A 25,020-nucleotide genomic window follows, 5' to 3' on the forward strand; every position below is an offset into this window, starting at 1 on the left:
TGATCCGGAATGTTGGATTGATCCAAATCAATCCCTATTTCAAATACCGAGTATGCTGGGGTAGTACACACGCATACACATACACACACACACCGGACGGAGGAGAATTGAAGCTCCTCTCCCTCAAGTCCTCTCCTCCCTCCGGACCTCCGATGACCCGGTCATTTGGGAGGTCTGTTTATTGCAGGAGGATGAAGAGGCCGCTCTAGTCTCGGGTCTAGCTCGCAAGCTGCTTCCTTCTCACGAGACCCTGGTGGATCAAACACACGCCGATTCCTACTCGGACGGGGAGGGCCTGTTTATGATTTATGACTGCTCATCTCGCTCATCCCCTTGGCTGTGGAGTGGTTTCGGTGGTTTTTGTTCTCCACATCTCGAGCTTTTTGAACGTGTCGCATCATCATGACAGCCTCTACCCTTTGTAACCGTAATATTACCACTTTACCAGAGCCTCCTCTCCCTCGCCCCGGTGCCATGATACCATCCGGCCCGGGGCGCAGCTCGCTCTCTTTGCCTTTCTCTCGCATCCTCTCCAGCTTCTCTCCTGTTGTCTAGACTCTCTGTCACCAATTATAGGAGCCGGCGGACCTTGGTGTGGCCATTAGCTGTTCTCTCCCCCCTCCCCCCCTCCGCTGCAAAAGTCCTACTCCGCATTGGCGGCGGACTCCGGTCGCAATGGAGCTTCCCTTCAACCTGGTGGATACAGCTCTTTCCTCCACGCACATTGACGCCATCGACGCCCTTCGAGCCTTTTTTCTTTTGGCATCCTGCACGGTATGCACCGATATGTTGCCATTCCAAATTCGAGGCAGACGACGTTGCGAAATGACTCTGCATCAAAACTAAACCCAGAATATCCTACCTAGATCCTCTCCGTCAGCATCTTGCCAGATTCGCTTCACTCACGCTTCATTCCTTATGGCGCTCGTACAACCTCGACGGCCGACTCGCAATCCTCGCAGTCCTCACCCCCGGCGTCCTCGGACTCTCCGGCAGCCCGCGCTCTTGACTATGCTGCCGCCTTGACAGTCCCTCACAGCTACTTCACACAATTCTACATTGCCTCCGTTCTGGCTTCGGTCTTCTGGGCTGCGCAGCTTTTGTGTCAGGGTGCTGTGTTCCAGGCCTTTGCGACGAGAATCAGTCCGGAACATATGCAACAGTCCATGTCGATACAGCAAGTCTTCTTGTGCTGGGCGCTCATGCTCATCCAGGGTGCAAGGCGGCTATATGAGTGCAGCGCCTTCGCCAAGCCTTCGGCCTCGAGAATGTGGTTTGTTCACTGGCTCGTAGGCCTTGCATTTTACCTAGCAGTATCCGTTGCCTTATGGATTGAAGGAGCAGGTACCACTCCGACTGACAGGCTAGTGTACGGAACCCCACTGATCGCATCTAGGAGCCCTGCTGTCTCATAAAGTGATTCTCGACGACGTCAAGGTTACGATAGCTCCGTCTCTCCGCACCTTTGTCTGCATCCCTCTTTTCTTGATTGCATCGGGCGTCCAGCACGACTGCCACCATTATCTCTTCTCTCTGAAGAAGTATACCCTACCCACTCATCCCATTTTCCGCGGGATTATCTGTCCGCATTATACAGCAGAGTGTGTGATATATCTCTCGCTGGCTCTGCTGGGCGCGCCCAAGGGTGAGGTCGTAAACAAGTCGCTGTTGTCCGCTCTCGTATTTGTCGTTATCAACTTGGGCGTCACCGCTGCGAACACCAGGCAGTGGTATATGCGAAAATTCGGCGTGGAATCTGTGCGGGAGAGATGGAACATGATCCCTTTGGTTTACTAATTATGTAGCATGAGACCAGCGGGGAAATTGCCCCGAGACATGAGTCCCGGATGCCTCGCGTCACCGACTGCCCAGGAACCTCATCGTATTCCCGAGACTTGCAACTTTGAGCACGTCTCGATAAGTCAAGCTTATCCTAGTCTCCCTCTCCAAGCAGCCGCACTCATACCTGTCTGGCTCCCTCAACAGATCCCAGTTGCAGATGGATTCTGCGCCCAGCCCTTCATCCCTGGAGGCTTCTGCAATCCCATGCAGAAAGTCGGTATAGATACTCTTCGTGGTAACGAGCAGGCTGCGTCTCTCCTGCAGAATCCTATACACCGGACGCCGGCCATGTCCGTTCCCATCGCCGTCCTCACATTTCTCGTACAGATCTAGCACGATAGGAGCTCCCAGGCTCACAGTAGCTACGAGCGGGTAGTAGGCAGCACCGTCTTCATGCGGCATTATGCCCTGTCCCGGGCGGTATTCATTTACCAGAACATGATTCGGGGCGCGATGCGGGGCGTCGGCGAAAAGGCCCAAGGAGTCGAAGCGAGGGGTAATGATGGGTGAGACGAGCCAAGAAGGCAACGGGGAGGAAATGAGCGCGTTCGATTTGGTCAGGGCCGAGGGCCAGGATTGAAGACGCCGGTGAGCCAGATGAGTCCAGCGGGGTAGCGGCGCAGTCGTTATCTATAGCCGGGGTTCCAATGAGCGCCCAACCTCCCCCACAGGGCCTGAATGAACTTAGGCCACTGCACAGTAAAGCCACGGTAACTCACTCACCTTTCGGAGGAGAAACTCCTCTTCATCCTCCGAGATGAAATTCGCTATGTAGAAGCCATCGTCCGGCAGTGATTTGATGCGGGCAGACTCAAGATCGGCTCTCATTTGCTGGAGTCGATCCCGGGGAGCACAGAGCAAATAGACTATCCCTGTTGTTCGATGAGGGGTTGGATGACGACTAGTAGGAGAGGTTTAATCTATCAGAACAAGTCCGTTGAGTTGGTTACACGGTAAGCCGGCGATCAGACAGCGGGGGGTCACGAAGAAAGAAGGGGGGATCGTAGTGAAACTTACCGGGCGTTGAGCGTAGACCGGGAACCCAGACGGGATGAATAACTGGGGATGAATGGCTGATCTGGGAATAAGAAGTAGGTGATGATGCCGATGAATGGCATGTCGTCACGATGAGACGCAATGGCTGCCCACTTTGGCCGTGATGTGGTACGTAAGCACGTAGTGTTTACTCCATCACAATGAATTGATGCCCAAGTTACAGTGTAACCGGGCGTGTGGGTGATAAGAATAGAAGCCACTTGCTCTCACTTAACTTGCTCCTCACCTGACATCTGCTGACAGCTCATGACTCGACAAAAAAAGCTTAGCCGTTAACTATACTCCGGGACTGAAGTTACTTCGAATAAATCATCATCGAGCTTCATATACATTGACACTCGAGTGAATTAGCAAATCGGATGGTTCCATGAATGATGATGTGTGCCGCTACTATCAATTTTCTCAAGCTGTCTCTGGTAACCTGGTTCGCTGAAGGGAGAGACTGTGTGGTGGACGTCCATTACTAAGTACTACCTATCTACTACTATATTCTAGTTTAGGGTTCCAATTATTAGCAAGATCCAAGCCGCGATATGCTCGTCTGCAAGCTTTCAGCGAGCCATTATCTATCACCGAAGCTCAGACTATATGAGGAGGAATATGGCCAGTAGAGGAACAAAGCTATCGGTGCTCTCACTAGAATGGATACAAAATATGTATCATTATTCTACTATGAACCCATACTATCATATTATATTATGAACCTGGCTATTTACATCCCTTTAGTCATCACAAAATAAACCCAAGGATAATAAGTCGTCTCATCGTCCACAGGGTTCAGTATCAATGGGAGGTACACATTCCTCCATTCTTCTTGAAGCTCATTGCAAAACCACTCCGCATTCATTTGTACCTTCCGGCACTTGCAATACTACCAGTATGCAGGATACCACCCAGACTGTGCCCAGTCATTAAGGGCAGCCACTTTGGGATTTGGATCCGGGGTTATCATGATATTAGGCGAAATCAGGTCATTATGTGTGAACACAATGGGCGATACTAAATCATCATCGATTTCGATCCCGCAAGCATCCTGGAGTTGCTTAACAGCATCTTCGCCTTGAAACGGGCCAACCAGTTCCGGACGGTCTATAACATAGATGTCCGTCAGTGGGTTCTTGCCTAGGTTGCTTAATGATATAATTGGTCAGCTTCATGGATCTCAGTCTAGTACTAGTAATGAGAGATATTATATTCAACTCACCAATGTACTTGTCTCGCGGATCTTGTTCCAAAGTCCGCAACAGCTTGACATAATGATGAAGTTCCTCGCAGATAGCTTGTTTCTCGTCATCGCTTAGACCACCCCATCGATCTGCTAAAGTGTCACCTTCTATCAGTGACATATATATGAAGGTCTGTCCATTATCTTCGATCCAGCCGAAGATCTCGGGAACAGGAATGCGGCCCTGGGATTCCTCGCGCACCATGATCTGTGTTTGGGCCTCAACAATGCTCACACTAAGACCATATTTGATGACTACTCCCAATGATGGGATTATAACAGAAGGAGGATAGTTGAGGTTTGTGGCGGCAACATTGCCTGTCTTCAAGTTGAGGTCTCGTACTTCTGCTAGTGAAGGAAGCGCAGGGGCCCGACCCTCCTGGAAGAAGCTGCTTTCAGGGAAGATCTTCATTAGGTTATGGATGAAGCGAGAGAGATGGTGGTGGTGTTTTGTTTGGCTGTGTTCTAGAAGAGTATCCACGGTATACGAGAAGGGCTAAAATGCGTGTGAATTGTCTGGGCTGAATACGGAAGGGAAGGTAAGGAGGAGAAAGAGAATAATGGTGCCTCCAGGGGCCTGTAATGAAGGAACCTTTGGAAGACTTAATAAGCGTTTCCTTGAAGGCCTTTTTCTGTAGTGGTTTCGATCATGAGGGTTACTGTGCATCATTCAGATCTACGGTCTAGATCTACCGGAGCAGTCAGCGGTGACTAATTAGTTATATCTAGGGAAAGTTCACGTTATAGTCATCCAAAGAGACAGAGAAGTGTTCATACCTCCTAGACACTGAACAGAAGCCATACCCCCAACTAATCAGCTGCGAGTTCCCTACCAGACACATTGGAAGTATAAGTAAGATCACCCACTCAGCGTGTAACTACGCTCCGCAAAGCATTGGTTGTATATCTGCCTCAGGCCGCCACCCCACCACAAAGCATCCCCTCTCCTCGGCGGGGGGAAGTCATTTGCTTCATATGCAAACAGCAACAGCAAACATCATCTTTCATTCAGCCATCACCACTGCATCTTCCCCTTTCACTACGCGTCCTCGTTATCTTCCTCACATACTCAACTTCAACTTAAAGAAGTAATAAACCATGGCACCCAAGAACAAAGGCGGCGACAAGAAGGGCAAGGATGGCGGAGACAGCAACAGCAAAGGCGGCGGAAAGGGCCTCAAGCCTGCGAATGCTATTAACGTGAGACATATTCTTGTACGTATCTCCTCTGTCTCTCTCCACTTCTTTGTATTTCTTTTGTTGTGCTGGATTTGGGTTTGTATGGCTGTAGGTGGTCTTCTTGCTTTGGTTTGGCGGTGGGGTGTATTTCTCTATGTGATGGGGATATACTCCTACCATCTACCTATGTGTATCTGTCAATGAAGACGAGAAGATGATGGCTATGCATATAACAATAATCGAGCGACCGGGTACAATAACTGACAAAGCTTCAGTGCGAGAAATTCTCCAAAAAGGAAGAAGCCCTAGAGAAGCTTCGCAACGGAGCCAAATTCGACGAAGTCGCGAGGGAATTCTCGGAGGATAAGGCTCGGCAGGGTATGTATTCCTCTAATTTTTCTTCTGTTCTATTTGTTGTTCATTCCTCCCTCGGCGTGGACTATTGGCTTGGTGATGTTGATGCTAAGGGAAATTGGTACAGGCGGCTCCCTTGGCTGGAAGACCCGGGGCAGTCTGGATGCGACGTTTGAGAAGGCGGCGTATGATCTGGAGCCGAGTACGACGGGAAACCCCAAGTATGTGGATGTGAAGACTGGGTTTGGGTACCATATTATTATGGTTGAGGGGAGGAAGTAAACTATCATATTACTAAGTGTTTGTTTTTATTAAGTCATGTTAGGGCTAGGTTAGGATTGGTATGAATATTGTATGAAGAAAACCAGTTGATCAATCAATCTATGAGATCAGATCAAGTCTAATAATGAAACTATATGTACATATACAGAAAAGTAATACAAATCTATCATAAGGCGGAGTATATATTACCGCTTACTGCTTCTTAGCAGCCTTCGCTCGCTCCTTGGCTGCCTTCTCCTGCCGTTGAACGATAGCTTCAGCGCCAATACCGCCAAAGACAAGACCCACGCCCAGCCACTGACCTGCGGAGAGGGAGTGGCCGAACCAGAACACACTCAGGAGCATGGTCAGCATCTTGCGCGTGACCGTCACCGTGACCAGGAGTAAGGATGAGAAGCGCGACAGCGTGTAGAAGATGAACAGCTGTCCGATGGCTCCGCAGGCGGCGAATCCGAGCACGTTCTTCAGGGCTTCCGGGTGACGGGACAGGAAGCCAATGGCGGAGTTCAGCTCAGTTTCTGTGGATGGGGGAATGGGGAAAGGCAGAAGGTTGTGCAAAATGCCAGTCGAGGACAGATGGGGCATGATCAACAGGTAGCTGCTCGTCAGGACGGTTGAGAGCACGTTCTGAGCAACCATCATTTGCGGTCCCGTGAAGCGCGTGTACAGCTGCGGAGAGCCGAAGACGTGGTCCTGGGTGGTGTTCGTGAGGCCGTCCAGGAGCAGGTTGATGGAAAGGAGAAAGATTCCCCATGTGCTTGAGCCGGACTGGCCCTTAGCGGCTGATGCGGCGACCTTCTTGCTGGTTCCGGGGTGGTGGAGGGTGAATGTAGCGACTCCGAGGGTGACCAGGAGAACGACACCGTACTTGTACAGAGGGTATCTCTTGCGGAAGATGGTCAGGTGCAAGAACATGACAGGCAGAAGCTTGCACGATTTGGCGAGGATGAAGGTGAGGTAGTCGATGTGCGCGAGACTGGCATATCCGAAGGGCGATGCGAGAGACGAGGAGATGCTGACCAGGAGCAAGGGAAAGACGATTTTCTTGGTTGGGAAGGGAGAGGGGATCTTCTGGCCGGACGGGGTCGAAAAGAATAGGTACAGGAAGCCGGTGATGGCGGCAAAGGTCGACTGAATCGTGTTCAGGACAATCGAATAGGTGAAGCGCTCTGTCGGTGGTTCGGGGACTTCAGCAGTCGGAGGATGAGTAGGATAGGATACGGTGGTGATGGCTTCTTGAAGAACACCCCAGGAAAGACTAAAACAGTCACAGTTAGCATTTTATGACCTCAAATTTCTCAACACCACGAACGAAAGACATACAAAGAAGCGTAGATTCCAAGAACACAGATCGCAAGCTGCATCAAGCCGGGGGTGTCCGGCGCATTCTCCTGCGGCGCATGCTTTCCAGAAGCACTTCCATTTGCGACGGAAGATTTCCCATCCATCTTCTTATCCAGCGACTGCAAATCATCCGGAGGCATATGCATCAGTTCAGAGGACGTGGCGCGTTGTAAAGGCGCAGCTTGTTTCTGGCGCGCCATGATCGACGAGGAACAATTAAGCAGCGCTTATACTTCGTCCAGGTTGTTTGCAGAAAGATAAGAAAGAGGACGAGGGCAAGAATATAATCAGTATTGAATCGCCAAACACTGACGAATATAGAGGTATGTGAAAATAGACAGACAGTCAAACAAAGCCTCGATGGAGCAGACAGTTGACTTTATAGTTGAGCAAAGAAACCGATGATGCCATGTGTTCTTCTGCGCGTCTCCAAAACCCGCCGCGGAATCTCGGCGCGATCGCCCTATTTTTTTTCTTTCTTTCCTTCCGCCCCGCCGAGTCTCATTCTTCGGTCTCACTTGTTCGACCCTTAATTTAATTCTAGAACTTACAATTGCGAACTATAGTTCCTACCTATCTACCAGTGCCAGGTAAGTCCTATCCATCTATTCACTTTCAATCATGACCACAAACGCATAAATTAATTAACCCAATTAGAATTTATAGACTCCATTGTAGCTACACCTCCAATTCCGCCTCAACTCTACCATCTCCATCTACAACCAAAACCACCGCCACCATGACTGCCACAATACCACCACCACCATCTCAAGAACAACAAGCCACTCCATCAACACCAGAAATGGTCGCAACAAAACCCCTTCCCCCCTCCGCCCTCACAACTCTCCTCTCATCCACCACAACGCCACCACCGACCCCCCTCTCCGCAAACACCCTCCAAATCCTGCACAACCTCCAACACCAACACCTGTGGACCTCCCTGCGCGTGCACAACCTCCACCTCCCCAGCAACTCCGAACAGCAACAACCCCTCTACCTCATCTCCGGCATTCCCCCGCACCATCTCTACATCCACCCGGACGAGCAACTCTTCATGCTGGAGCGCGGGCTGCGCGAAGACGACGTCGAGCTAGAGCGCATGTTCGTCCTCCCCACGGTTCAGGGCGAGTCATGGACGCTGCGCAAGTTGGCGGGAGTGTTTGATTCGTTGCCTGAGGGTAGCGGGGAAGGAGAAGTACTGGAAGGAGGAGGAGGGGCAGGGGAGAAGGCGGAGAAGTTGAGGGAGTATTATGAGTATCGGGGGAAGGCGAGGGCTACGAAGGAGTGGGGTGGGAAGAGGTTGTTGTTGGCTATGGTGGATAGGAGGATGGGGGGTGATGGGACGGTGGTGTATTATGTTGTGCAGGATGGTGCGGTGAAGCCGAGGCAGAATTAATCTACGATGGGGAGGGGAAGGGACTCAAAGACATATGCTGCTGAGCTTACAGAAAGAAGCATTGAAGCAAGCTATTCCTTCCAATTTATCTTTACACCGAAGAAGATCGAATTATATACACGGATGACAGACAGCAACAAGAGACGAACCGGACCAAGTACCTCGCAGAGGCATTCGACGAAACGGACAGATGAGCAACTGCAGCCGGGTATCGTGGGAACAAGCAAGTAACGGGGACAGACAAAAACAGCCATGCATCCTTAGCCATGTTGTCGAAAACGAACAACTCATGGCGCACCTAAGGGACGTTCATCCTCAATTTGTGCGTGTTCCGCCTGGCAGCTAGTGCAGTACGTTTCGTACCATTGCTGAACATCATCGGTGAGTTCGGCAAAGACACTCGGCCCTGAGCGGTCCACCTCGAGGTCCACGTCTTCTTCACCTTCATTCTTACCGAGAAGAATCTGGATCTGGCGACAACGTCGCAATTCCTGTCGCAACCATCGCTCCCACTCGCTTTGGATTACTTCTCTTTCGATGCTGTTGACCACGCGGAGAGCTACCAGGAGATCGTGTCGGTATGAACCCAACCGTTCGCGCGTTTGCTGAATCCGTCGGGCTGCACTCCTGGTCATGGAGTCCCGGAACCCTGACGTTCCCAGAGAGATTGTGTTTCCTGGGCTGCGTACGGTCTGCTGGTGGAAGGTTGCGAAACAATCACTCACGTTTTCACTACCGTGGCCAATCGTTGTATTGGCGATCGCGTCGTCGATATCTCTCATGTAAATAGCTTTGGTCATGACGTTGTCGGGGCTAACTCCGATGCGGGCCATGAAGTTCCCAACAGTCCTGTCGTGCCACCATTCATAGGCATCGCGGGACGAATAGAACCCATTGATCAACATACTCGACAATAATAAGATGAGAATGACCTTGTTTGCGTGTGTGGTCTTCCACACCCAACGTAGGAAAGCGAACATCCACATCATCAGGTCAGAAACAATGCTCTCAGTCAAAGATGCACACGTCTCAAAGAGAAGCTGTGGCAGAGACCTCTGAATGCGAGGGTTGCGCAGCTTCAATTGTAGGTCGGTCTGTGGCGAGAACTGGGAGGAGAAGTTTTGACGTCCAATGTGTCCGAAAATTGTAATGGCCTTCTTGGTACGACTATGCGCGCCGAGCCTGCGGACCTGGTCGCCAACTAGATCGACAAGATCTAACGCGTCTTGCTCCAGATCATTGGTGGCGTTTTTATCAATAATATCTAAGATATCTTAGCAAGCGCCGATGGCTCTCCTAGGGGCAACAACTCACGCTGAAGGCCATATGGGGACCACAGCCACTCCACTTTAGTATAGATAGAGAGCTTGCACTTTCCCTTTGCGACAAATGTAATCACAACCTTGCTGACCAGCCTGAAGGATCTCTTGAAAGGAAGATGCCAAGGCGTCCGCTTGTCTGTAATCACATAGCAGAGATGATCATTCAGGACATCAATCATCTGATAATCCGAGATCTCCTTAGTATGGGTACGTCCTAGACCGAGTTAGTGAGAACGATACATGGCATGCTAGGGTATCCAACGTACCAAGGGCATCAGCCGTCTCAATTTCATAATGGAAGTCTCGTCTAAGATGGTTGGACTCTTGTCTGACCCAGGGTCCTTGTTTGATACCTGTACTCAATTAGCAATGGCCAGCGTTAGCCCTGAGCTTGACTTACCCTTCGCTCTCCGTTGATGAAGGAGAAGCTGCCAGACGGCGCTCTTGTCTCCGAAAAGAATATGGAAGACCGCTTTAGCACTTGTATCAAAGACCTTTTCGGCTGCCAGATGAAGATCTCCTTGGGGTACATATTGAACAGGCTGCGTTGGTAGTCTGAACTTGGGAGTGTCCTTGCCATTGCCATTCTTCTTATGCATGTCCAGGTCGTTATCAATATAGACACCAACATCTTTCTTCGGAGGTTCCGTGCCACTTTCTCCTCCCTCAACATGATCGTCCCCAGCAGCTACATCCTCCCAGCTATCGAGGCTAGGAGTCCGCGTTAGTGCTTCACTCTCCATCCGGTTCAAGGTCTTGAAGGTTGCTTCCAGGCCCAGTGGCTCGGCGGCAGTTGAATTATGAATCAAAAAGTTAAGTCGCCGTTGAAGAAGTCGCAATGGTTCAAGGAATGTCTTAACAGTTCCACGACCCGGAGTATCGTCTCCTGGAGGAGGGATCATATGAAGATACAAAAAGTCACAGTCCCTTCCTGGGGCAGCAGTAACTTCTTTAATACTCTCCAATGAGATACACGTCGTGAGTACTAGACCGAAATGGTGGCTGTAGAAGTAAATGTTTTGGGTCGTAACGTAGGCCCTTCCGGGGAAATCTTGCTGATCGTTAGGATTCCAGGTAGCGCGGAACACCATAACCAGAGGTTCATCTTTTTTGATGTCAGGAAATAGCAGCCGGAACTGCGCATCCTGAATCTTAAGCTGCTGCGGGTAGTAACTGGGATAGTCGTGCGCATCGCCAAGCAATGCCCGCTGCATCTTGGACGAGTCTCCGTCAAGGCTCACCGTCTGCCTGTGACGTGGCCCAGACTTCGGCGGCTTATTCCCTGGGGACCCACTAGACGTGTCAGCTTCGGCTGTCAAGAATTGTTTAGATGGATCATTCGCTGGCGAGGCCGGCTTGTCTGAGGGGCCTGAGTCCTGCTCGCCAGGTAGTCCTATGCGTTCACGTTCAATCCGATTCATGAAGCCCCAGTTTGAACTACCCCACAGATTAGCCATCATGCCACTCGGCATTCCTCCGGTTTTGTCGGCTTGGCCCAGTCCTATACCCCTTTCATTGCTTACGATCACAGCGGCCTTGCTCATAGTTGTTGGGGCAGGTGGATTTGCCAAGGTGCCTGGGGCAAGAGTAGAGGGGGGATCGTTGCCAAATGTCGAGCTACGAGTCCTAGTCCCATCAACATCGAGGGGCAAAGGGGGGCTACCCGGCCCAAGAGCACTGTGACTGGCAGATATCAAGCTTGCTATGCCACCTCCAGCACCCGGCAACGAAGTGGACGGCGCCACTGCATTGTTTGATTTGCGGTGAAGGTCCAACTTCTGCATTATACGCGATGCGTGTTCGCGTGCGGAGCTTTCGGAATCCAGCGTCGTCAACCTCCTATAACTGCTGAGGTCACTACTGTTCCTCATGGCGGATGGGTCTCTTTCAGGTAGGGCGAGCATCCCGCTGCGATCTGCAGAGCTCTGCTCGTCACTGGCACGGGGAGTGAGCGAATCAGAAGGATCGGCAGCAAACTCGGGAGCCGGGGGCTGAGAGATTGCGAAAGCAGGATCCTGAACAGTAACTTTGCCGGACACTGAAAGATCAGTGCTAGCCGGATTTTCCAGAGCCTTCCGCTTGGCGGCCTCGAAGGCAGCAATCCAGTCCATGAGTTCTTTCTGAGTTTCAGCCTGGAGCATGATGGTATTACTCTTGGTTTTAACTTCGAAGCAAAATCTGCGCTCTTCCTGAAAGGCAGCCCGAACACTGCAGAGAAGGACGCCTATTCTTTCGCTCTCTTCAACGCCACCTGTTCGCGAGCCTTGGACAAGGCAGCCGAAAATGCCGTGTTTCAAGAATGCCCACCGTCTAACCCAGATAGTCCGGGTAGGCTTGCCAGAAAGTGTTCGCAGGAACACCCATCCTTGCTTCTCGGGTCTAGCCTCCTTGCTCATGCTGGTTGTCGACAGAGGCCGGGAGCCGAGGTAGGGAACAGTGGACAAAGAGTAGTCTTCTAGTTCTCGAGATGGCCTAGCTGCATTCTCTGCTGCTTCTTCGATCTGTTTCCTCGAAGTCAAAAGCTCCCGCTTGGAAGATCGCTCGCTCCCTTCCATCTCGTGAGCCCAGCCTTTGATGCGATCCATCTCCTGACCCCATTTCGCGAACGCCGTGCCATTGCTGTTGTGGAATATCTTGAGCTCCCGCCACTGATCATACGAAACCCGGACTAGCAGTCGGTCGAGCGCGTTCCGCAATTGGGGGGCCTGTATCGAATAGTCCATCGACGCTTTGAGGTAAGCTTTGCGAGCTTCGTGGAGTTGAAAGGCATCCTCTCTTAATGAAGAAGGCTCCTTCGATTTCGATTGCGACGAGTATCGGGCCAACAGATAGTCGTACTGTTTCTGTGTCTGCTCGAGGTTGCGACGGATCTCCTATAGCGGGGTAAGAGCCACATCCGCACGAATTTCAGGGGCAACCAGTCAAGTACCTTGAAAGTCCGCAAATCTTCATGCATGAAGGCCCGGATTGGCTCAGCGATAAGATTTTCCATCTTTTTGACAGTGGATATCAGCCCATTCCACATGTCCTTGGTGCTGTCACCACACCTCCTCATCGACTGCAGCGTGTAATCATGATCCAGGACGGCTTCGGAGACCAGTAGGGGGTTCGTAGAATAAGACAGGAAGATGTTCGCCGCGCTTTCCATTGCCGCAAGCTCCGAAGAGAGCTTGGAAGCGGCCCTCGCATAACCGTCGAGCCATCTTTCGAGGAATTCGATCTGGTCGGAGAAGTGAAGGGTGGTGGCTCGGAATGTGGGCGAGTCGAGAGCAGCCTCCTTTAGACCAACTGGACTTTACCGGAAGGGTTAGAAAGGAACCTATGCAGCGATTCGAAGAAGCAGAGCCGATTCAGAGGACTTACACGACGCTGACGAGCTTCCCGACCTGGGGTAATGGGATCTGCGGCTGAGTCGACATCTAGTGTATGTCACCAGCCATACACTTGATGCGAGCAGAAGTAGCGGCAAGACAAGGCAGCAATGAGGCCCCTGGTCAAGTCAAAGAATAATGATAGAAATGAAGCATCCGAAAATCTCAGGGATACAGGTGAAGGTGGGAAAGTAGCATGGCTAGTGGAGGAAGCTTACAAGGAGACACAGCGCCTCTTGCTCGAGCCATCGGCGGATACAGGCCCGCGCATGATCTAATTGGCTACGTCAGTGGTTCCCTTTGACGGCCTTGGGTCCCCAGGCAACAAAGGGCCCTGTAGGGCGGTGAGCCCCGCCGACTTTTTTTTTCTGCCGGCAACCGCTATTATTTTCTTTTGGGAGGCGCATTTGGTCGGAGATAACCACTTTCCATCGATCGCTTTTCACGTTCTAGTGATCTCCCAACAGCTGTGTCTGTTATTTCGAAATGGAGCCCCCAGCCAAGAGGTCGCGCAAGTTGCTCGATGACGACAGCTCCAGCGACTCAGGAGACGAGTCCGGCGGAGTTCCCATCACCAACGAGGACATCACATTCAAGATCAATGAAGAGTATGCGCGCCGCTTCGAATACAACAAGAAGAGAGAAGAGAAGCAGCAATGTAAGATTTCATACTTTTATAACCTGCGTATGGAGAGAAACTAAACTTTGTTCTACAATAGTGGAGTCCAAATACGGAAAATCTGTCCTAGGCAAACGTCGTGATCGCGATGGTGAAGATGAGTCCGGCGACTCGGAGGATGATTCTACCTCTGAAGAAGAGGACGAGGACGGAGAATTGGCTACCGCCGCTTTGGATGCCGAAATCATGGCCACGCTGAACGCAATCCGATCAAAGGACCCTCGGGTGTATGATAGCAATGCCACTTTCTACACCGCAGCCGACGAGGAGGCGAAAACCGAAGGCACTGGAAAGAAAGAAAAGCCTATGACTCTTCGTGATTATCATCGTGAGAATCTGTTGAGTGGTGCCAACCTAGCAGATGAGGAGGCATCTGACGCGCCGAAGACCTACGCTCAGGAGCAAGAGGAATTGAAGGATGCGGTTGTCCGCGAAATGCACGCCGCTGCCGGTAAAGATGAGGGTGAGGAGGAGGACGAAGATGATTTCCTTGTTGCCAAATCGGCGCCTGAACCTCTTCCGGAGCCCAAGAAGGATGTCAACCTAGATGTTGAAAATGCGGACAAAGACCCGGAAACCTTCCTTTCAAACTTCATGTCGGCAAGAGCATGGATACCTGCTGGTAGATCGGAACTTCAACCATTCGAGTCTGATGACGAGGAGGAGGATCAACGGGCCGAGGCATTCGAAGAGGCATACAACTTCCGCTTCGAAGACCCCAGCAAAATCAACGCTACTCTAATCACCCATTCTCGTGACCTGACTAACAAGCAGTCGGTCCGCAGAGAAGAAAAGAGCAGCCGGAAGAAACGCAGAGATGCGGAGAGACAGCAGATGGAAGAGGAGAAGAAGCAGCGCGAGACAGAAAAGAACCGCCTGCGGAAGCTCAAGATGGAAGAGCTTCAAGAGAAGGTCAACCAAATCAAGGAGGTTGCAGGCCTTCGTGCCAATGAGCTGACTGACGAAGATTGGGTCAGCTTCTTGGACGCTGCCTGGGATGACAAGAACTGGGAGGAGGAAATGCAGAAACGTTTTGGTGAAGACTACTACGCGGAGGGTGATAAGGAAGGAAGCGGTGATGAGTCAGGGAAGAAGAAGAAGCATCCGAAGAAGCCTACGTGGGATGATGATATCGATATCAAGGATCTCGTGCCCGACTTCGAGGAAGAGGAGAAGCCCGCCGTGGATGTCTCTGATGTCGATATGGGGGATGATGAAGAGGGAAGTAACAAGAAGAGCAAGGCGCAGGAGAAACGAGACCAAAAGCGTGAAGCGCGCAAAGACCGCCTTCGCATTCAGGAGGCCGTGGATCGCAACTTGGACCTTGATATCAGCCTTCTTCCGGGTGCGACCAAGAAGAATTCTACTGGATTCCGCTACCGGGAGACATCGCCTCAGAGTTTTGGATTGACTGCACGGGATATCCTCATGGCCGACGACACCCATCTGAACCAGTTTGCGGGCTTGAAAAAGCTTGCATCGTTCCGTGACCCTGAGAAGAAGAGTCGGGATCAGAGGAAGCTGGGCAAGAAGGCCCGTCTAAGGCAATGGCGCAAGGATACCTTTGGTGACGAAGAAGGCCCCAGGATTTCCGAGGAGGCGCCACGGGCACCTACACCGGAGAAGGATAATGTCGGTAAGGTTGATATCCGTGAGGGTGAACCCAAGAAGAAGAGGAGAAAGAGAAACAAGAAGAACTGAACCTGGGGTGCTTCTTACTGTACATGCATCTGGGATTTTATGATATACTAGACAGTGTTTTTTCATTGTTCAATAACGGCGTATCGGTAATGAAAGCTGTCTACGTTGTTGGTAGATAAGCTGGTCAAAAGTTACAAATATATTTACCTACTGCATAGCAAAGAGTTTATTGAGTCAAATGATCAGGTAGTACTTAGTTTTATATCAATTCTCTTGATAGAACCGAGGTGCTCTACTGTAGTGCCACGTCGGGGGAACATGTGATGATCATTGGATATGTGATAAGTAATTGACTGTAGTACTTACTTTCGATTTGAATTCCCTGATGCTATATATTTTCGCGGGGACCGAACCATGTGAACACAGTTCAGTCTACATGGTAACAATGAACTATTACTGCAGGAGCAACTGACATTCATAAACAGCAAAACAGCCAATCATGAACTTTCCAATAACATTAACCCAACCAATATGCTACATAAACGAGCCTTAATTACACCTAAACCACACCAGAAGCTACCGTTGCTGGCACAACGGCGCAGATGAAAAGTGGTATCCCCATATTCTTTAAGCGGGTGGGTCCCGGATGAAAAGAGAACAGTTTGTCAGGTTTGCCCGCCCCGTCGAACAAACAAAAAATAGAACTAAAAAATAAAAAAAAAGGAGGAAGGGAAAGAAAGAAGAGAAAAAAAAAAAAAAAAAACAGAAAGAGGAGGACCAAGGTGGAAAAATGAAACTAGTCACTTTCAAGCAGAAACAGTGGGTCCCGGCTGGGACAAGTCCTGTTTGGGTAATGTAGGTCTCGTGTCTTCTTTGGCTGCATACGAAAAGATGATGCTGGCACTGGAATAGTGTGGAAGAACGTCGGGATCGGGATAGATATACTGGTCATGTGTATACCTCTTGTATGAACGAATATAACATAGTTGTTCGGTTTTTGAAGAGTGGTGATAGTTGAATGAATAACCCCTTAGTGCACTTATAAGACGACTACTTGCGATCTTCGGACACTAGGATGAGGGATAAAAAGGAGTACGGTCTGAGGTATATAACATAACAACCTCTAGCAACGAGCATATGCTACTGCTGTGCCCTTGCCTACGAAATGCAGCATAACCATGTAGTACTACTCATAGGGAACCAAGCTTGGATGATAAGAACTGATAGTATTTAGCCAGAGAGAGTATGATAGAATACCAACCTATGGGATACTTCATATTACCGACGTTGTCCGTGTTTGCGATCGCTGCTCCCTTGGCCGCCCCCTTCTGTCTCTGTCTCTTGTCTCTCGCTCTGTCTCCGTACCTGAGAACTTCCGCCCGGAGCAGAAAAACGGGGAAATCGCGGCATGTCAGCCGAAAGACGCCGCACGCACCTGATCAGTCCCGGTGGCGCGTAGGAAAATCCAGAAACCATGGACTCCGTTTGGATGCTGCAGATAGATAAGTAGTAGCGTAGGTACTTGGGTGAGTAAAAATTTGTTGAATTATCTTCGAGCAATTTCTGCGGAGACCGACTCGAATTGACAATTCCGTTCCTGCAATTTGCCGTTGTGCACGAGTAAGGCAAAGTACACAAGATGGAGGCCGAGAGGCAAGCGTTTGCCATCGGATATCCGGGACCAGATGGAAAGAAGGGGCGGTTCCCCATGGATGGAGCGCGAAGGTGTGGACTCTCCAAGAAAACGCTTTGGTTCGGTCAAGACGGGGAAATGGGAGAGGAATGGGTATCTTACGAAGCCGAATTACGGAGAAAGGGCCCAAACATGTAAATTATGGTCTGTAGGTCAATCAGCAAAGGACCGAGCGGTGATTGCGAGTACACCGATCGGTAGACTACGGAAGGGATGAAAAAAAGGACCAAGGGAAGAAATATCGAGAGCTACATGCCGTTTCAGAGGCTATTAGATTGATATACTCCAAAATATCATTCCGTACGTATAATCGCTACAATGAAAGGCTGAGATGAAGATGAAAGTGGCTTTTCTTCCTCTTTGACCAGAAATTCACTCATAGTAACTTTAAGGTATCAAAGGGTATTTCCCAATAATGTCAGCGGTCGGAGTTGGTTACTGGCGCGATCGGGAGATATCGGCTCTTCGTTGCCTGGGCCAGCATTAGCGCCGGGTCCATTTTTTTTTTTTTTTTTTTTTTTTTTGCATCTGTTTTTTTTCGTTCCCCCTAACAATGGGAGGGCCTCCCTACTCCGTACCGGGCCAACCAATCCGGCCAATGGAAACTGGGCCGGGGCGCCCATCGCCGCCGCTGCCACTGCAAATTCAGGCCAGTGAAAAACCCAAGAGCGTCCTAGCGTCTCCGCTCGCTTCTTCCCGCTTACAAGAGCCCTTCGCTCGCTATTTTTTCTTCCCTCCCTTCCCTTCCTCTCTTCCTTTTCTCTCCATCCCCTTTGAAGTGTCCTGTTTGACTGGCACTATCATCCATCTCCTCTCTTTCTTTCCTTAGTTTTCGTTATCACAGCCGTCAAAATGGCCAAGGGTGATGTTAACCAGGCCGACAAGACCGTCTTCGGCATGCCCGTAAGTCCCTACTTGTCCCCTACGAACGGAAAGGCCAGGTTGTCGGATGTCGCGCTCTCGATGGAATCGGTTGAAATTGGTCTTTTATATGGAAGATCGAGTACTACATTCCTTGAAGACACGACTATCCAACAATTTGGCCCGGTTCAATGGTGTTGTTGCCGGACTAGGTGGCTAATGAAAAATTTTCACAGGGATTCGTCGTCGACTTCCTGAGTATGTGCATTCCAGCTCGCCCCGAATGATCGATCCTTATACTACGATCGATCAATTCCTATCCAACGAGCAACACGAATTATCTGATCATGACCTGAATTTAATACTAACTACTGGTACAGTGGGTGGTGTCTCCGCTGCCGTCTCCAAGACTGCTGCCGCCCCCATCGAGCGTATCAAGCTCCTCATCCAGAACCAGGTTGGTTAAGCCTCAACACCAATGTCTCGCACTGCCGGAACGAAAATTGCTGGCACGATCTGCAATTGCGTCTTCGAAACGACATCTCTCCGACCGAAGATTGCCAATTCAGCCGGGCGCAAAAATTTTCACTCCGGACAGTCCGGACATGAGATCGACCCAAACAGATGCTAATACGATTGCCCTTCAGGATGAGATGCTTCGCGCTGGTCGTCTCGACCGCAAGTACAACGGTATCATGGACTGCTTCCGTCGTACCGCCGCCTCCGAGGGTGTTGTTTCCCTGTGGCGTGGTAACACTGCCAACGTTATCCGTTACTTCCCCACCCAGGCTCTTAACTTCGCCTTCCGTGACACCTACAAGTCCATGTTCTCCTACAAGAAGGAGCGTGATGGATACACCAAGTGGATGATGGGTAACCTTGCCTCCGGTGGTGTATGTATCCCTATATCCAGCTTAATATTCGAGCGATCACGCTAACAATTGCTTCAGGCTGCTGGTGCCACTTCCCTCCTCTTCGTCTACTCCCTCGACTACGCCCGTACCCGTCTTGCCAACGACGCCAAGTCCGCCAAGGGCGGTGGTGACCGTCAGTTCAACGGTCTCGTTGACGTCTACAAGAAGACCCTCGCCTCCGACGGTATTGCCGGTCTCTACCGTGGTTTCGGTCCCTCCGTTGCTGGTATCGTTGTCTACCGTGGTCTGTACTTCGGCATGTACGACTCCATCAAGCCCGTTGTCCTGGTTGGTCCTCTCGAGGGTAACTTCCTTGCCTCTTTCCTGCTCGGCTGGACTGTCACCACCGGTGCCGGTATCGCTTCCTACCCCCTGGACACCATCCGTCGTCGTATGATGATGACCTCCGGTGAGGCCGTCAAGTACAAGTCCTCCATGGATGCTGCTCGCCAGATCGTCGCCAAGGAGGGTGTCAAGTCTCTCTTCAAGGGTGCCGGTGCTAACATCCTCCGTGGTGTTGCCGGTGCTGGTGTCCTGTCTATCTACGACCAGGTCCAGCTCATCCTCTTCGGCAAGAAGTACAAGGGTGGCTCTGGCTAAGCGCTTGATTAATTTCAAGCTGTTTCAGTTATGATATCGGGGAAATGGGGTTGCCGGTGTCTCGGTGTAACTACCAGATGCCGGAGGTGCTGCGGAGGATAGAAATATGCGTCAAGAGTGATATCAATAATCTTGACCATAGAATCGTGTGATATTTCCTCTTGTACCAGTTGTATTTTACTGCCCGCAAGCTTATTTCTTTTTTTCTTCCAACTGTACTTTCTCCACCTTGGTATCAAAATCAGTATGTCCTGCCTTGCCTTGGATCAAACCAGTTCTTAGCCCGTATCGTAGATGCCATAGTTGCTGTGAAAATTTGCAGCCCTCTGGTCACCTGACCCAATGGCAACGTCACGTGCAACATAGCTCCATGACGTCGGTCCTTGCTCCAGCTTCATCCCATAGTTATCGCTTCCTTCCCTCCATTTATACATCCCCTTCACCAATTCCACCTATATCCAAAATGACCAGTTCCTCCACCACAGATGAGGTCCCTCCCCGGACCTCCAGTCCAGCTGCCGCCGCCGCCGCCGCCGACTCCGAACCAGAGGCAGAGCAAGACACACAGCCCCAGCCAGAGCAAGACGCAACCCAACCCGCAACCACCTCCGCGACAGCAACCGCCCCAGCCTACTCTCCCATCTACGCCACCGCAGAACCCAGCGACCTCCCAACCCAAGCAACCAATTCCCTGGACACCCAAGTGCCATTGACACCCGCAGCAGCCACTACCACCATCACCACCACCGAAGACCCTCCTCCAACAACTACATCTACATCTACATCCCCACCACCACCCCAACCAGGCGCCCACCCTATCCCTCCCCCGACATCTTCCACTGACCATCCAGCTCCAACATCCACCACCTCAAACCCTTCACCACCACCACCCCCTGCACCCAAACCAGCCGAACCTCCTCTTCCACCAACCATCACACCAGCACCAGCACCCGCACCCACAGCATCCTCCTACACCCCAACACCCCCATCCAGCCATACCCACCCCCAAAGCTACAGCTACAGCTACGGCAGCTACGGCAGCTACCGACCACCAACCCAAACCCAAACCTCCAACCCCATCCCTAACTCGACCACAACACCCTACGGCTCCCTCTACCAGCCCCCCACGACAGCTACCACGACGGCCACTACGACAGTGACTTCTGCGGGGGCGCAGCTGCCACTGCATTATGAGCCGGATGCGTCGTCGTCGGGGAGAGTGGATCTGGGTGATGCGGAGGGTGGTGAAGATGGAGTGTGGGGGTGGATGAGGTGGGCGGGACGGAAGTTGGGTGAGGTGGAGGCGGAGGTGTGGAGGAGGATTAATGAGGTGCATGATCGGTGATTTAGTTCTTTATTTATTTATATATAGGGGTGTTGGTTGAGGTGGGGAGGATGTTGGGTAGGGTAGGGTTGGGATGTGTATGTATGATATGGATATCTGTTGGGGTGGGTGGGCGTTGGTTGGTTGGCTGGTTGTTTGGTTGTTTGAGTGTGTCTGATTAGATTACTACTACTAGTCTTTGCTGGGATGGGAAGGGAACGGTATAGGTTGTGCTCGGGGTTTGGATTGGGATAAAAAGGTGGGTTTATTTGGGCTTGTAAATCAAGTAGTGTCTTGGCCTTGAATCATTTATGTTATTTAACTGTCGTGAATGAGATAAACCAAAGAGCATACTAAGAATTTGTTTAGTTATATACTACAAACTCTACGGGTAAAGGCATGAGTATGTGTATGACTATGTGGCCGAGACCAAGCATAGACCGTATATTTATTATCTCTATGTGTAAAAAATATGTCCAATGCCTCACTCGGCAGACTCAAGCTATCAACACTGAGTCGTAAGAACCATATAAACAATATGGAGTGAATGGATAGAAGTAGTCCATTGCAGTTTGTTGCCATGCAACAATCATATGTTCCAATAATTGCAAGAATGGAGAGTGGTCCGGGGTGCCAGTATGTGTGTTGAAACGCACCCCCAAGAACGCCTGATAGGCAACAAGTTCATCAACTTTGTACCAGGTCGATGTAATTATGTGAATGTTGTATAAAGAAATGCCAAAACGCCGGGGTCATTCCCAGAACCCAAACCCAATGCATCGTCAGGATCGAACCAGTCGTATCGATAACGTCGTCCAGCTTGCTGGTGTATTCTTTGAACAAGAAAAGTAATCGTAGAACGTAAAAGTATGTATCAGGAAATGGGACCAGCCTCAAGTCTCAAAGAGACGTTGCAGGGTTGCAAGAACACAAGATGATCTTGACAAACGCCTGCCAAAAGTTTATATATGATTACATTGATCCGAGTCGGAGGAGCGCCTCGACTGCAGCACGCTCCTCGCGGTCACCCATGACACCCTCAGGGAGGGTAAAGCCGTGTTGTTGAACCGGTAATCTGCGCGGTGCAGACTTCGCCAGCGACGACGCAGCAGGTCCTCCGCCGCGCAGCTGTGGCGAATTATGTGTCCCATTCACGAAGCCTCCCGAGGCGTTCAATGATCGTGCGCGAAGCGCATCAGCACCTATCTGTGCCCAATCTTCCTCGTCTGTGATGTCTTCTTCGCCCCAGTCTTCGTCCTGCATCTCGTCGTCCGGGGCCTCAGACGACGAGCAGTACTCGCGCTCGTTTCCGTCGAGTGACATCTTGTCAGCCTCATGTTCCAGCATGCTGACATCATGTCCACCGTAGTCCATCTCCGAGTAAGAGAAGACAGCGGAGTCGCCAGTGACGCTACTACCATAGGGCTGAACGCTTCCCCGCTTCGTAGGGATCTGCATGCCCCGTTGTGGGAAAGAGTTGGAGATACTGGCGGGTGGCGACACGTTGAGGTGTTGCGCATCCCGCAAAGGCTCACCACGACGGCGAGCATCCCAGCGTCCCCAGCCGACCTTCTCGAAGATAACATCACCATCACGACCGCCACTCTTGTCTTCGCTCCCTCGACCTTCCAGCGCAGCGACCACCAGCCTGCGGGCTTTGGCAGGCGGGATGCCTGAGAATCCCGGAACACTAGTGGTCAAATAGCCCATCAGGTGGCGAATAGCCAAAGGGCCATGCTGCAGCATGATTTCCGGGAGATGGCACTTGGCCAACATGCCGGGCGTGATAGCCCCGGTGCTATCTAGATCATGAGCCGACGGACGAGCTTCATTCGAATTGTTCGTATGATCGGCGGCATCTCCGAGCTCAACATCGGACTCCACATGCGAGGAGCTCAGCGGGGAGTATCCAGGGTGATTAGCGCCCTGGCGTCTGAAGCCCTGCGGAGGCAAAGTGGGGGAAATGGAGTTGGGCGGAGTAGGCAACATGGCAGGATGCCCCGGACGAGCGGAGTCACGACCGCCCGGGGTGAAACCGGAGCGCGGCTTGGGGATATCGACAGAGGCCGTCTTGCCAGCAAGGGCCATAGCAATGCTGGAGGTGGTATTCATGAAAGCCATGGTGATGATCGAGACCAACAAGAGGATCTAGATACTTTCTTTTATTTGGGGGGACCTGAGGGTGGCTAATCTGCTTATCAAATGAGTCAGAGGACCATCCGCCAATCATTGCATGAGGCCAACCAATGGAACAGATGACTAAGTCCCACACTCAGAAGGACAATTGGGAAGTATAAGATTCACGCGTTCGGAGGCAAAAAGGAACAAAAAGGAACGAAAACCAAAAATTGAGCTCAAAGGAATTTGGTTGGAATTTTCTTCTTTGAGGGTTTGGTACTCACAGTGCACTGTTCGCAAAGGCAGATCACAGTCGGGACAGCTGTGCAGACGCAACGCTGAGGCGTAGTATGCAGGGTAGATGCGATGCGACGCGCTAACTCAGCGTACTACTGGGCAGGAGAGTTGATAGGAAGGATGACGCGACAGGTCGAGACAAGCAGAACCAGGATGATCGAGCCAACAAGAACCAGGGGGGGAGGTCAGAAAGCCTTGGGAAGTTCTTTGATGAGGAATAGGATGAGAGGAGAGAAAGGAGATTTGGCAAGTAGAAGGAGGAAATGAGACGGAGAGGAGAAGGAGGGGGGTAAACGCAAGGAGTGGTGGTTGCAGTCCGTCAATAGTAGTAAGAATAGCAATAATGGAATGTCTGTCAGCCGGGAAGGAGGCGCCTTCTTTCGGGGCAAAAATAAAAAAGGGAATTAAGTAGGTGTGTGTATTATTGATTGGAAATAAGATAAAACAAATAACAATAAAATAACTCAGTAGATGCCAGATTTGAAAGGTACGGTATTTGTTCCTTTTTTTGAAAAAAAGATCCCTGGCAAAAAGGAGTTAAATTAAATTGCTTTGATTGAAGATGAACCCCTCTCTCTCTCCGGTGAGATACACAGTAAACTAAGTAGATAATTAGTGTGGGATGACGACCTCCTTTAAGGATGGAACTGCCTGGTATGTCTCCAGTACGACCCTCTTATCATCGACATCTTTCATAAAGTTCCCCTTATCCATCCTGTCAGACCCAGAACCTCCTTCTTACCGACGCAAGCAGTCCGCCGTACCAGCCCGTGGCCCGGCTGATTGGTTGCCAGCCTCAGGCCCGCCGTAGACAGCGCCGGGAGCTTCCGGGGGCAATCGGCCCTGATTTCAATCCTCGCGTTATCTTACCGTATTTTGTAGAATTCCCACACGCACACACACACCGGCTTATCACTCACACTTTCCATACCGAGAAAGTAGATAGTAACTCTGTAGAAACTACTTATTGCAGAAAGCCACTCCATTCTTGGGCTCATATTCTCTTCTATTATTACAAACTAATCAATATGATTATCCCCATATCCCCCCCTCCATCCTAGATGCTTTCGTCATTATCTTCACACAGACTACAAAGAGTAAGTCGGTGACGAAGCCTGTGATACCCGCCCCAAAACCCAACCGACCACAAGTTGGTTGAATTTCACCACACCCCCCCAATGAGGTAATTTCAATAGGACGTATACTACAACCACCACCTCCACTTCCTTGGTTTTAAAAGAGTAGTAGACGGAAAAGCAAACGTTTCCACTTGATTCCATCGAGCATATCAAGGCCGGTGCCTCGTGCCCGTGCGCCCCCTCCCCGCGTCTAGGAGGGTTGGTTGCAGGGTTCTTACCCTACAACTGGATTATCCTTCATGGATTTTTGTGGTACGCGATAACCTTCCATGATGACGGCACGTGGGTTGTCGGGCACCGCACATGCGCAGGTGGACGCCGTGGTGACTGGCTGTGCATCCCACCCTTCATCCAACCCCCATGGAGAGTTTCTTCTTGCAGAA

General features: G+C 50.9%; 11 protein-coding genes across 11 annotated transcripts; 6 read left to right on the forward strand and 5 right to left on the reverse strand.

Annotated features, from left to right (window-relative positions):
• Positions 1 to 442: 442 nt before the first annotated feature.
• On the forward strand, positions 443 to 1,827 carry BO85DRAFT_89361 (putative 3-oxo-5-alpha-steroid 4-dehydrogenase). The gene is made up of 3 exons (XM_025665765.1): positions 443 to 774; positions 867 to 1,344; positions 1,397 to 1,827. The coding sequence occupies exons 1-3, from the start codon at positions 676 to 678 to the stop codon at positions 1,795 to 1,797; spliced, it is 978 nt and encodes a 325-aa protein (XP_025512912.1). The 5' UTR covers positions 443 to 675; the 3' UTR covers positions 1,798 to 1,827.
• Positions 1,828 to 1,857: 30 nt separating this feature from the next.
• Positions 1,858 to 3,046, reverse strand: BO85DRAFT_470820 (uncharacterized protein; the record flags this gene model as incomplete). The annotated part of the gene is made up of 2 exons (XM_025662426.1): positions 2,566 to 3,046; positions 1,858 to 2,472 (listed from the first exon to the last, which is right to left on the reverse strand). Exons 1-2 carry the CDS (start codon positions 2,668 to 2,670, stop codon positions 1,858 to 1,860), a joined length of 720 nt encoding a protein of 239 aa, XP_025512913.1. The 5' UTR covers positions 2,671 to 3,046.
• A 560-nt stretch (positions 3,047 to 3,606) lies between these two features.
• BO85DRAFT_426453 (phosphotransferase family protein) lies at positions 3,607 to 4,535 on the reverse strand (the record flags this gene model as incomplete). The annotated part of the gene is made up of 2 exons (XM_025658115.1): positions 3,607 to 4,028; positions 4,099 to 4,535. The coding sequence occupies 2 exons, from the start codon at positions 4,533 to 4,535 to the stop codon at positions 3,770 to 3,772; spliced, it is 696 nt and encodes a 231-aa protein (XP_025512914.1). The 3' UTR covers positions 3,607 to 3,769.
• A 375-nt stretch (positions 4,536 to 4,910) lies between these two features.
• BO85DRAFT_451883 (peptidylprolyl isomerase) lies at positions 4,911 to 6,112 on the forward strand. The gene is made up of 3 exons (XM_025660692.1): positions 4,911 to 5,338; positions 5,578 to 5,680; positions 5,784 to 6,112. Exons 1-3 carry the CDS (start codon positions 5,222 to 5,224, stop codon positions 5,936 to 5,938), a joined length of 375 nt encoding a protein of 124 aa, XP_025512915.1. The 5' UTR covers positions 4,911 to 5,221; the 3' UTR covers positions 5,939 to 6,112.
• BO85DRAFT_470823 (UDP-galactose transporter HUT1) lies at positions 6,006 to 7,482 on the reverse strand (the record flags this gene model as incomplete). The annotated part of the gene is made up of 2 exons (XM_025662427.1): positions 6,006 to 7,196; positions 7,262 to 7,482. 2 exons carry the CDS (start codon positions 7,480 to 7,482, stop codon positions 6,131 to 6,133), a joined length of 1,287 nt encoding a protein of 428 aa, XP_025512916.1. The 3' UTR covers positions 6,006 to 6,130.
• A 306-nt stretch (positions 7,483 to 7,788) lies between these two features.
• BO85DRAFT_89499 (uncharacterized protein) lies at positions 7,789 to 8,822 on the forward strand. Its single transcript, XM_025665767.1, has 2 exons — positions 7,789 to 7,872; positions 7,949 to 8,822. The coding sequence occupies exon 2, from the start codon at positions 8,022 to 8,024 to the stop codon at positions 8,676 to 8,678; it is 657 nt and encodes a 218-aa protein (XP_025512917.1). The 5' UTR covers positions 7,789 to 7,872; positions 7,949 to 8,021; the 3' UTR covers positions 8,679 to 8,822.
• Positions 8,693 to 13,567, reverse strand: BO85DRAFT_451886 (putative transcription factor SipA3). Its single transcript, XM_025660693.1, has 6 exons — positions 13,364 to 13,567; positions 12,930 to 13,293; positions 10,401 to 12,873; positions 10,267 to 10,353; positions 9,993 to 10,214; positions 8,693 to 9,942 (listed from the first exon to the last, which is right to left on the reverse strand). The coding sequence occupies exons 1-6, from the start codon at positions 13,417 to 13,419 to the stop codon at positions 8,966 to 8,968; spliced, it is 4,179 nt and encodes a 1,392-aa protein (XP_025512918.1). The 5' UTR covers positions 13,420 to 13,567; the 3' UTR covers positions 8,693 to 8,965.
• Positions 13,568 to 13,789: 222 nt separating this feature from the next.
• BO85DRAFT_402843 (Krr1-domain-containing protein) lies at positions 13,790 to 16,004 on the forward strand. The gene is made up of 2 exons (XM_025657206.1): positions 13,790 to 14,029; positions 14,091 to 16,004. The coding sequence occupies exons 1-2, from the start codon at positions 13,858 to 13,860 to the stop codon at positions 15,749 to 15,751; spliced, it is 1,833 nt and encodes a 610-aa protein (XP_025512919.1). The 5' UTR covers positions 13,790 to 13,857; the 3' UTR covers positions 15,752 to 16,004.
• Positions 16,005 to 18,165: 2,161 nt separating this feature from the next.
• BO85DRAFT_451889 (putative mitochondrial ADP,ATP carrier protein (Ant)) lies at positions 18,166 to 19,972 on the forward strand. The gene is made up of 5 exons (XM_025660694.1): positions 18,166 to 18,287; positions 18,482 to 18,503; positions 18,626 to 18,702; positions 18,893 to 19,138; positions 19,196 to 19,972. Exons 1-5 carry the CDS (start codon positions 18,237 to 18,239, stop codon positions 19,757 to 19,759), a joined length of 960 nt encoding a protein of 319 aa, XP_025512920.1. The 5' UTR covers positions 18,166 to 18,236; the 3' UTR covers positions 19,760 to 19,972.
• A 207-nt stretch (positions 19,973 to 20,179) lies between these two features.
• BO85DRAFT_451892 (uncharacterized protein) lies at positions 20,180 to 21,467 on the forward strand. Its single transcript, XM_025660695.1, has one exon. It carries the CDS (start codon positions 20,223 to 20,225, stop codon positions 21,102 to 21,104), a length of 882 nt encoding a protein of 293 aa, XP_025512921.1. The 5' UTR covers positions 20,180 to 20,222; the 3' UTR covers positions 21,105 to 21,467.
• Positions 21,468 to 21,860: 393 nt separating this feature from the next.
• BO85DRAFT_89573 (uncharacterized protein) lies at positions 21,861 to 23,385 on the reverse strand. The gene has a single exon (XM_025665768.1). It carries the CDS (start codon positions 23,202 to 23,204, stop codon positions 22,056 to 22,058), a length of 1,149 nt encoding a protein of 382 aa, XP_025512922.1. The 5' UTR covers positions 23,205 to 23,385; the 3' UTR covers positions 21,861 to 22,055.
• Between the last annotated feature and the right edge of the window lie 1,635 nt (positions 23,386 to 25,020).

Source organism: Aspergillus piperis (assembly GCF_003184755.1).
Source record: "Aspergillus piperis CBS 112811 unplaced genomic scaffold BO85scaffold_17, whole genome shotgun sequence".
In the NCBI taxonomy this organism is placed as follows: domain Eukaryota; kingdom Fungi; phylum Ascomycota; class Eurotiomycetes; order Eurotiales; family Aspergillaceae; genus Aspergillus; species Aspergillus piperis.